The sequence below is a fragment of the Cibotium barometz genome, chromosome 34 (assembly GCF_041138505.1).
Source record: "Cibotium barometz isolate CiBa-2024 chromosome 34, ASM4113850v1, whole genome shotgun sequence".
In the NCBI taxonomy this organism is placed as follows: domain Eukaryota; kingdom Viridiplantae; phylum Streptophyta; class Polypodiopsida; order Cyatheales; family Cibotiaceae; genus Cibotium; species Cibotium barometz.
The window spans coordinates 6,667,060-6,678,586 of record NC_141079.1 but is presented as its reverse complement, the minus strand read 5'-3'; the positions used below and the strand labels follow the sequence as shown (position 1 = coordinate 6,678,586).

The window sequence follows — 11,527 nt, the reverse complement described above, 5'->3', positions numbered from 1 at the left end:
ATCGAGCCTCATGCTTTTTGTGCGGACTAGTAGATCATATGGCCATGCTAGCTTGGAGGAAACTGATGCAAAGGGTAAAGGGAGTGGCAAGAAGAAGATGAATGAAGAATGCAGGAAAACTCCAAAGCACGGAGTGATCTTTTGTCAAAAGTTGTTACTTCGCTCCTTCCTCAATGTGAGGGTGATAAAGACTTGAAAGTTGTCCCGTGTGTAAAGGTGCCCTTTCTCATTGGGTGCTGGAACTTTATCCTGGAGGGCGCCCACGTGTGTGTAACGGGCCTAATCTTTGTGGACGAGAAAGAAGCCAAGAGTAGCAGGTTGTGACTGGTGATAGCCAGTACAAACCCGTTAGCGGTTTGACGGAACCGTGACCTGGTTTCATGGGCTGGACACCGGCTTTGATAGCGGTATTAGTTAACAAACTAGACCTTCACTCTCGTCTTTCCTCTTACACTCCTAGCCTAGTCTTCTCTTCTGGTTATCTGGATTCTGGAATTCCCACGCAGTGTTCTCCGCGATGCACATGCTCCCCCTTTTCTAACAAAACCACTGTGTTTTACACCAGATCGTAGAAAATGGAGGCCAACGCCGGCCTGGTGGCCGGCTCCTACAAGCGAAACCAGCTGGTGGTCATTGCGCCGGAGTCACACGGAGTAAGCAAAAAATGCCCTTAGATCCGTCTTTTTGATGTGTTTCCCTGCCCTGCATTGCCCTGTGGGACACTTTGATTCTCTTCTTTTTCGTATAAATTTTGGCTTTCCGTGTTGTGGGCTGCGCAAAAACACTGCTTTTCTTCAGGGGGCGATGAAAATTACACTGTTTTGGCGTTGTGGTCAGTGTCTTTTTGAGTAATGTGTAGTGGTTAACCATCCAGTTTCCGTTCGGGCGGTGGAACATTTCCTGCTTTTCGTTTGTGGGCGATAAGGCGTTGCGAGTAGTGCGTAATCACTATTTCTGCGTGATGAATAAATTTATCAGTTAGGGTCATGGGCAGTGTGGTTTTGGGCAGTGTGGACAGCTAGAAACCCCACTGCTGCCTGAATGACACTGTACTTTTGGGGCCTGTTTCATTGGGGTTTCTTTGATCCTTGTGGTGTTCACCTAGTAGCTCTGAGGGCTCTGCATCCAAATGCTCTTATATTTTTATGGCCTTTTCGTTGTCTTAACACGTATATCTTATCTCTTTCGTGGTTTTTGCAGCCTAGACCTTTACAGCATTCTACCGGCCAAGTTTGCCAGATCTGTGGCGATGATGTGGGCATCACCCCCACAGGCGAGTTGTTTGTTGCCTGCAACGAATGTGCATTCCCTGTGTGCAGGCCCTGCTATGAATATGAGCGCAAGGATGGTAATCAAGCCTGCCCTCAGTGCAAGACAAGATACAAGCGCCACAAAGGTTAGCTCATCTACTAGCTTTGTGAACCGTTGATGTAAAGGGGCAAACAGTTTTATTGATCAACTAGGGCATGTGGATGTTCAGAGATGTGGATATAAATGGTGGGATTTGAAGGAATGTAATTGTGTGGATGTGGGTTTCCTGACACAATTTTCTCTCACCAGGGAGTCCTCGTGTTTTGGGGGATGAAGAGGAAGAAGATGTGGACGACCTTGAGAACGAATTCAGCTACATTGATATCCACAATCCACACCGACAGCATGTACCAGAGCAAGGGCACATGAGCTATGGTGGTGCTGATGATAGAAACACTCCTCAACCACCTGTGCGAACTGTTCCACAACTTCCTCTTCTCACTGATAGCAGTCGGCATGTATGCTTAACCTTCCCCTTGTCTGTAGGCCTCCAAGGAGCATTACAGGATGTTCTCTATTCTGCTGGGCTGTTACCAATGTTGTGTTTGCAATGGAGTTTTCATTTCTTCAGACTTTCTTGCAGGTATCTGGCGAGTTTGCAGGGATCTCACCTGATCATCCCTCCCTCTTTACTCCTCCTGGAGGCAGCAAGCGTATTCATCCTCTGCCATATGCTGATTCTAATATACCTAGTAATAATCACTTGTTTCCTAATCCTTTCCTTTCTGGGTCAACCTTAGGCTTTGTCTCAGCTTCAGTAAGTTTTGCTGCCTTTTGAGCTGATGCCAGTTTGTTTTCTCTTAATTGATGCAGGTTCTGTGGAGTCAAGGAGCATGGACATGAGCAGAGAGTTTAGCCCTTATGAGTTTGGAGATATTGCTTGGAAGGAGAGGCTTGACAGCTGGAAGACAAAGCAGGAGAAAATGCAGATGATAGAAGGCCATGCTGGAGGGGGCGACATAGATGATAATGGCCAAAATGGGGATGCCCCATTGTAAGTCTTTTTCTTGCATTGAATATGTCAGCTTCAACAGAAATAGCTTGTTAACATGGCACAGTGGTGATTTTCTCTTCTTGCCCACAGGACGGATGATGGAAGACAGCCTCTTTCAAGGAAAGTGGCTATACCTTCTTCCAAGCTCAATGTTTATCGGATCATCATAATTATACGGCTGTTGATCCTCGCTTTCTTTCTTAGATTTCGGATTCTAAACCCCGTCAGTGATGCCTATGGACTCTGGCTTACCTCTGTTATCTGTGAGATATGGTTTGCTATTTCATGGATTCTCGACCAGTTCCCAAAGTGGCTTCCTATCAACAGAGAGACATACCTTGATAGGCTCTCCTTGAGGTGATGTTTGTTTTCAGGGGGTTTGTTGTCATATATGCAGGGTTTTTTACTTTCTCTGTTTGATGTGCTGGTTCCTTCTGCTTGCAGGTTTGAACCAGAAGGCAAACCTTCCAAACTGTCTGCTGTAGATGTGTATGTGAGTACAGTTGATCCACTGAAAGAGCCACCGCTTGTCACTGCGAATACTGTCCTCTCCATCCTTTCTGTGGACTATCCGGTTGATAAAGTGTCTTGCTATGTATCGGATGATGGTGCGGCCATGTTAACTTTCGAGTCGCTTTCAGAGACCTCTGAATTTGCCAGGAAGTGGGTCCCGTTTTGCAAGAAGTTCAGCATCGAACCCCGGGCCCCTGAAATGTATTTTGCCCAGAAAATCGATTACTTGAAAGACAAAGTCCAACCTACTTTCGTGAAGGAGCGCAGGGCCATGAAGGTTTCCATGAATCCATCAATTCTAGTTGCTTTTTCTTATCGTAAATCATGTTTGTGAAATCACGTGCATGATCTTGCAGAGAGAATACGAAGAGTTCAAGGTCAGGATAAATGCTTTGGTTGCAAAGGCACACAAGGTGCCTGAGGAGGGCTGGACCATGCAAGACGGCACTCCGTGGCCGGGGAATAACCCCCGAGATCATCCTGGAATGATACAGGTTCAAGACAATTCTGTAGAATATGATAGGTTGCTGTTGTGAGCTGATATAGCTCTGAGAGAAGCATGACGATTTTTTATGCATGCCCTACAGGTCTTTCTAGGTCACAGTGGAGGTCATGATACAGAGGGTAATGAGCTCCCACGGTTAGTTTACGTGTCTCGTGAAAAGCGTCCGGGATTTAACCACCACAAGAAGGCTGGTGCAATGAATGCTTTGGTATGTATTTCCATTGTTTTTGGATTTGCTTTCGGAGATGTTGCTGTGAGGTTTTACTCTTACCTACCACTCTTGAGAGCAGGTGAGAGTTTCTGCGGTTCTTACCAATGCACCATACTTCTTAAACTTGGATTGTGACCACTACATCAACAATAGCAAAGCCCTCCGAGAGGCCATGTGTTTCATGATGGACCCACAGCTTGGCAAGAGAGTTTGCTATGTGCAGTTCCCCCAAAGATTCGACGGCATTGATCTGCACGACCGTTATGCCAATCATAATACAGTGTTTTTTGATGTGAGTGGTTATGCTTGTATACATGTAAAGGTCTTAATTTGTCAACAAGAAACTAGACTTGGGATGTGAGCTCACTTGAGGACATGTTTTCTCCTCTCAGATCAACTTGAAAGGTCTGGATGGGGTTCAAGGTCCTGTGTACGTGGGAACGGGGTGCGTTTTCAGAAGGCAAGCACTCTATGGAGTTGACCCTCCTTTAAGTGACAAGCCTCCTAGTGATGACTTTATTACCCATTTTTGCTGTGGACCACGTAAGAAGAGCAAGGCGTCCGGATCAAAGAATGCAGAGAGGAAGACTGCAAGGAGCGACTCGTCAATACCCATGTTTAGTCTGGAAGACATTGAGGAGGGTGTTGAAGGTATGCATTTGTAGACAGGCTGCCTTTCTACTACAAACTATGTATGGTTGCCTTTCTACTACAAGCTATGTATGGTTTTTTCATGTAGTGGAGTCGTTTTCTGTCTTCTGTTCATTGCAGGATATGAGGATGATAACAAGTCTTTACTGACCTCACAGAAGAATTATGAGAAAAAGTTTGGTCAGTCGCCTGTATTCGTGGCCTCTACCTTCTATGAAGAGGGTGGCGTGCCACCGTCTGCTCCTCCAGGTTCTCTACTCAAGGAGGCGATTCATGTGATTAGCTGTGGTTACGAGGACAAAACCGAGTGGGGTAAAGAGGTCAGGACTCAGCACCTTTCATGTATCAACCTTCTAATGTTACATTGCCATCTTATAGCACCCTTTTTGGAGCTTTTAGGTCCTATCTGTGATCATGACTGGTCGTGATTTCTCTTGATAGATTGGGTGGATTTACGGGTCAGTTACTGAAGATATCTTGACGGGTTTCAAGATGCATTGCCGGGGATGGCGGTCCATCTACTGCATGCCGTTGCGGCCAGCCTTCAAAGGGTCTGCTCCAATCAATCTTTCAGATCGGCTGAACCAAGTGCTTCGGTGGGCCCTTGGATCGGTAGAAATTCTGCTCAGCAAGCATTGCCCATTGTGGTACGGCTATGGAGGACATTTGAAATGGCTGCAGCGGCTGGCCTATGTGAACACCATAGTCTATCCCATAACCTCATTACCGTTATTGGCCTACTGTACTCTTCCGGCGGTGTGCTTGCTCACAGGGAAATTTATCATACCCTCAGTAAGTCCTCACTCTCAACATATTTTTATAAACTATTTAGAATTCAGGTGGCTTCAGTTCTGTTTCCGGGTCTCGTTGCATAGCTTTGCTTACCTTCAGGTGTACTATTACCACTGCAGATCAGCAATTTTGCCAGTCTATGGTTTATCTCTCTTTTCCTGTCTATCTTTGCCACGGGTATCTTAGAAATGCGGTGGAGTGGAGTAGGGATTGATGATTGGTGGAGAAACGAGCAGTTCTGGGTGATTGGAGGTGTTTCAGCCCATTTTTTTGCTGTCTTTCAAGGGCTTCTCAAGGTCCTCGCTGGTATCGACACGAATTTCACAGTTACTTCCAAGGGGACAGATGATACAGAGTTTGGGGAGCTTTACATCTTCAAGTGGACAAGCCTTCTGATCCCTCCAACTACCTTAATTGTCATCAACTTGGTGGGTGTTGTGGCTGGTATTTCTGATGCATTGAACAGTGGCTATCAATCCTGGGGTCCTCTATTTGGAAAGCTCTTCTTTGCCTTCTGGGTGATAGTCCATCTTTATCCTTTCTTGAAGGGGTTGATGGGGAGGCAGAACCGCACACCCACGATTGTGATTGTATGGTCTATTCTCTTAGCCTCCATCTTCTCTCTACTCTGGGTTAGGATAGATCCATTTATGAGCCAAACGACAACGAGCTCCTCACAATGTGGGGCAAACTGCTGATTCATCCTTGATATGATGTGTCGAAGGTGCATTGTTGCACTCGAGAATGGGCTTTTCTGCATGGGTGTGGAGCGGGGATTCTTTATTTGAGTGGAACAGGGATTCTGCAGATGATATTGAAGATGCCTGGTTTGAGAACTTGCACTAGTGGATGTGGGTGCTATCTTGAACAGCTTAAGAGCATACCTGGATGGTAGAAGGGTGGATGTGAAGGTGACCTATTGATGATGGTTAGATGATGTCATTGATGGAGGGTTTACAAGTATGAGAGCCAAGTTGTATATGTGTGTCACTTTGCTTTGATGAGCATTTTGGAGGGACAAGGACTCAGTGTTTGCTTTCACCTCTTGGTGTGGACAATGGTTAATTGATGTGTGTATGGTTAACAGTAAGAAACTATTTATATATCAGCCGGTTGTAAGAAGCTACTCATATAGCATTTGGATGGGGGCATGTGAGCATGATCAATATATCCCATCAGCTTGTCGACTCTGGTGATGGGACATCAACTCTTGATATTATGGACTGTATTGGTTTGTTGAATTTGTATATAATATTGTGCTGGTTTATGTGTGTCTGTCATGTGCTGGCTGCTACAGGCAAGGGGAGATTTGCATGTGAGCCTTTATGCATGTGAAATTCGGAAGTTACAGGAAATAGGGGCCTGAAAGAAACCATCCTTTAAAAGGAATATATGTTGTTAGTCTTGATTGTTTCAATGGTTGATACTATGTGAAAGTCTGAGGCATACGTGCCTGACTGTGCACTGTAGGCACCTTTGTTTTTCATTCATAAGAAGCATTCAATGTACTTTCTCTTTGATGATGCAATACTGGTTCTCGTTTAGTATATCCCGGATTGTTGTCATTTTTGCCACAAATGTTTTCAGAGGTTTCTTGTGGCCAATTGTCAAAGTTGTGGAAACAGGGGACACTATGTTATGAACAATGACAAGCTTCATTTAGATCAAAGGCTTTTTAATGCATGGTGAATTTCGATGTAATCATGTCCTTTGATAGTGTTAAATCATGCAAGATAAACACCCTCCCTCTCAACACTTAAACCCTTTTGACTGAAAATTAAGGGTCTATAACACTAAATAGATCTCATAAAACCAGTTACAATGCTAGCACATGCAATGATAATATTTTCATTTTCAACAAAGAACAGTTGCTTTCGAGCTGAAAGTTGACCCATCTATGAGCATCCACAAGTACCTTTTGCATTCTATGATAACTAAAAGATCTTTAAGAATCTTTCTTTATAATATCTTGATATACTAAGTGGGTTCTAGTTTTGGAATGGACGCTCGATGTAATTTTCTAAGAAGTTACTTTAGAATTACGCATGTAAAAAGTTGCTTTAAAATTACACAAAAAAACAAATGAATTTGATAACCTTTTGTAGGCCTACTTAGGTCTATATCTTCATAATATGGGTGTGGTAACATGGGTGTGGTGTGTAGCCTATTCAAAAATATCTTAAGAAACATATTTGAGACCTTTGTATTAGTAGATGCCCAACAATGCTTCTTTACATCAATGTTTGAGTTAATTTAGTGACTTGGCCAACTTGAACCAAATCCCAGCTTGAGATAGCTATATGGTATACCCAATAGTGTGCCTAGTAAAAAGCAATGCAAATTTATATTGGATTATTCAATAGAACTAGAATAGTAATGACATTGACAATACAGAAAAAAGGTTCAGCAATTAATTTGGAATTAAAACTCACTTATTAGGGTGAATAAATCTCATATCAAGTGTGAAATGGACTACCAGCGTTTGTATAAAAAGGATGCAAGCTATGAAGTGCAAATATCAATTTAACCTTTGCACATCACATAAGCTTGTGCTCTTACCCTTTGTACTATCATGCTCATGTGAGGACATTACTTAATAGTTAAGGTGTGCATAGGGTAACTTAATGTTCTAAAAAGTAGCCCGAACCTTAAGCTAACATGAGTTGAACAATCAAGGTGAGCATGTGACAACTTAAACTTCTAGACTTCTAGGTGAAGCTCAAAGTTTACATAGCATTCAGCTTTGAGGTTTAAACTTAAGCTCAACATTTATTAAACCTAAACCTCTAAGCTATAGACTTCAAGTTCTAAGATTTAAACTTAAGTCCTAAGCTTTAACTTCAAGCTTAAGCCATATGCCGTAAGCCTAAGTCTTAAGCAAGAAAAACTGAATAGAGTGTTAATAAACACAAACTTCAAGTGAATGTACTTCATTCAAATAAGATAGTTTGTTGAAGAGCTTTGATTTGCCAATTTTTATGGTTAAGTATACAACAGAATGTACCAACAAATGTTCCATATCATATAGAAGGATTTGGATATAGTGTCCGCTTAAAATTGTAAATCTCACTTTTAATAGTGATATGGAGGCCTTCCAAAAAGTTAGCCCCCATTAATGACCATCTCTAAGGTAATCACTTGTGAATATGTTTCTCTAAGAGAGGCCCAAGCAAGCAATAACATTATTGGCACTGCTGCTGTTGATAATACTGTGGCTTTTTTCGTCGTATGTTCTCCAAATCTACACATAACCCATTACATATTCTCTTGAGTAGTGGATTTTCACAAAAAAGAAGTGGTTTTGATGGAAATTTTTGTGAGTTTTGGTGACTTTTTGGTCTCTTTTTGTGCATATAAAAGAATGCTTGGTAGCTTAATTTTTTGATGATTTGTTGTTTTGATTGCTTGTATAGCGCAGTTTTCAATGTTCATATAGCTTGCACATAGCATACACTAGGTTTAGATCGCGTCATTTGCATCAAAATATGCATTAGAATGCATATTAGTTGATTTTTTTGCTTTCTTCAAAAAGTTTAACGTAGAGCTATTTTGCTTAATTTCGGCTCCTTAGATGAGTTTTTGTTGTATGTTAGTGATTTAGAGTGTTAGCATGGATCTTAGAATCTATAGCAAAAAATTCAAAAAAAAACTATAGAAAATAGGTTTTTCATGTCTACATTGATCATGTGTAGTCAAAATTGATGTTTTTGAGTGTTTTGTGTGTTTGGATGCATCAAAACATCCAATTATACCAATTACTCTATCAATTTGGAGATTTTTCCTCTCTTTTTCTCATTGCACACAAGAGGAAAGAGCAATAAATCAAACCATAATTAATCTTGAATTAGTGAACTGATTACGTCTTAAATTAGTGAACTGATTACGTCTTAAATCATGCACATGGTTTAGCAATCATATTGGCAATTTAATGATGTGCTTGGTTGTATTAATTAATTTATATAATTCGAGCCCAGGGATTAGCCACAAAGGAAAAAAAATTAGCAAGGGAGTCAATCTTTGATTAATTCTTAAGCATAATTTTTATAACTTATTAGGATTAATTAAAGTGAGATTAATTGCTTTGAATCTTCTCTTTTTGGGAATGCATTTAAGACTTGTGTAAGAGGGTGTAAAAGGCCTTTAATGCATATGTAAAGGGTAGCCAAAAAAGGGGGAATGTATCATAAGCTTTAAAGAAGGTGTAAGTGAGATGTTGATTTTCTCACCCACACCTTTTTGAAAACCACCCTTGGGAACCCCCCCCCCCCCAAAAAAAAAGCCTAGGTGGACATGTGTGCCACGTGGTCCCCATTAAAATAAAAACTCCCTCATTAAAAAAAAATCACGGCTTGCCATACTATAGGAAAGAGCTTTCTCTTGATAACACAAATGGATGTACTAAAATCCTTAGCTAATTGCCATACGAGGAGAACAAGTTGTATTCTCTTCATTACAGACAAGGATGTGCTAAAATCTTTAACTAATTGCCAATAGAGAGGAGGACAAATTGTATCCCTACATCTTCACAAAACATTGCTAGCAACTTGAACCAACCATTATGAGGAAATGAAGTAGGACATGGAGCTTGTGATTTTCCATGCACTAAGGATCTTAGATATACTTGAAGTACAATTTACTTTAGTAATACAACTTGTTATAGTAAGAGTTTCTACCTTCAAAGCAACAAGGATATATAGCCGCCTAAATTGCAAGGATGCAAACAAAGTGACCTTACTAGCTTGTAGAATGAGCACATGAAAACAAAACTCTTCATGTTTTGGTCGTTTGATATTTGTTAATGTCAAGTTCTGGGACATTTTACAATAGACAAAACTTGTTTTTGAATTTCACTTAAAATACTATAAAGAGACCAAAGATGAAAGGGACTGTGGACCTTATTGTTGGTAAAAGTTTGGCATGGATGGAGACACATGAGGACATGAATAATTCAAAGGAATTGGTGCCTCAAACATTTTTTTTCCCCACAGATCCTCGAATGGACATACATTATTGTGGATGCTTCAAGGTAAATGATTTGAGCAAAGAAGTAGGCAAACATGGTGTTCCCAATTCATGTACGCAATGTGAAAGATGCCCACTTTGTTGAGGAGATTAACTTAACCTTACACCAAACCAAAGCCAGAAAAAAATGGCAATATAGTGTGACACCTAATATACCAACCAATGCCCTCTTAGTTGAGAAGATTAACCTTATACCAACCATTGCCCTCTTAGTTGAGAAGATTAACCTTATACCAACCATTGCTAAGAAAAAAGAATGACAATTATAGTGTGTGTTTTTTTTTGGGGGAGGGGGGGGGGGGGGGGGCTTCCAAGGCAATATAATGTATTTTGCATGGGTTGAAATGAAAGAAAAGTTTTGTAGGCCTTGTGGGAGGGAAAGGCCAAAAAATCAAAAAAGCAAAAAAAACAAAAAAAAACAGGAGAGAAAAGCTTGGAAAAGCAAATTTCCTAGTTTAAAAAGCTGGTGAGGCGTGGGAAAGCTGTGTTGTAGTAGTAGTTGACGACGATGCCTCGCTCTGCGCTTGTGCTTCTGGTTGCGCTGGGCTTCTGGGTGGCAGCCCTCGCCCTCTTCTTCCTCACAAACCATGGCCCCATGGAGGGCCCTGTCTTCAACAGAGATCGGAAGCCAGTAGATGCAGCTCAGCAAGCTGCTCAATTGATCCACCACCAAGAAGAAGACAGTGAGCAGGATTTCATACTAAAATCACGAGAAAGCATGGAGGCTGCCCACTCGGATGAGTGGGTCGATCGTGAACCCATCAAGGACGAGTGGCTGAGAGCCTGGATGAAGGATGACCCTCTCTATGAGGAACTTGGCTCTTCCCAACCCTTCTTGACCAAGTAATTTTGTAGCCATCTGCTCTTCATAATCCTGCTTGTCTTTGCTTTCCAAGTTATCATTTATCCACTTTACATAAGGATTCAGTCATCCCTTATCTCTATGTGCTTCTCTTGTGCTCTTAAAGATCCTCTTAAGTCATAATCCTACCCGTCTTTGCTTTCCAACTTATCATTTATCCACTTTACATAAGGATTCACTCATCTCTCTGTGTTTCTCTTGTTCTCTTAAGATCCTCTTAAGTCATTTCTCTGTGTTTCTCTTGTTCTGTTAAGATCCTCTTAAGTCATTTCTTTGTGTTTCTCTTGTGCTCTTAAGATTCTCTTAAGTCATAATCCTACTCGTCTTTGCTTTCCAAGTTATCATTATCCACTTTACATAAGGATTTAGTCATCTCTCTGTGTTTCTCTTGTGCTCTTAAGATCCTCTTAAGTCATTTCTTTGTGTTTCTCTTGTGCTCTTAAGATCCTCTTAAGTCATAATCCTACTTGTCTTTGCTTTCCAAGTTATCATTTATCCACTTTACATAAGGATCAAGTCATCTCTCTCTGTGTTTCTCTTGTTCTCTTAAGATCCTCTTAAGTCATTTCTTTGTGTTTCTCTTGTGCTCTTAAGATCCTCTTAAGTCATTTCTTTGTGTTTCTCTTTTGATCTTAAGATCCTAAGGCTTTTGAATGTGCTCAGCCA

General features: G+C 41.3%; 1 protein-coding gene across 1 annotated transcript; it reads left to right on the top strand.

Annotated features, from left to right (window-relative positions):
* Window positions 1-289: 289 nt before the first annotated feature.
* Window positions 290-6,245, top strand: LOC147618661 (putative cellulose synthase A catalytic subunit 1 [UDP-forming]). The gene is made up of 14 exons (XM_086773689.1): window positions 290-653; window positions 1,201-1,396; window positions 1,561-1,769; window positions 1,895-2,003; window positions 2,125-2,305; window positions 2,396-2,662; window positions 2,750-3,095; window positions 3,175-3,312; window positions 3,406-3,531; window positions 3,614-3,826; window positions 3,927-4,185; window positions 4,306-4,505; window positions 4,627-4,977; window positions 5,097-6,245. Exons 1-14 carry the CDS (start codon window positions 576-578, stop codon window positions 5,673-5,675), a joined length of 3,252 nt encoding a protein of 1,083 aa, XP_086629815.1. The 5' UTR covers window positions 290-575; the 3' UTR covers window positions 5,676-6,245.
* The last annotated feature ends 5,282 nt before the right edge of the window (window positions 6,246-11,527 follow it).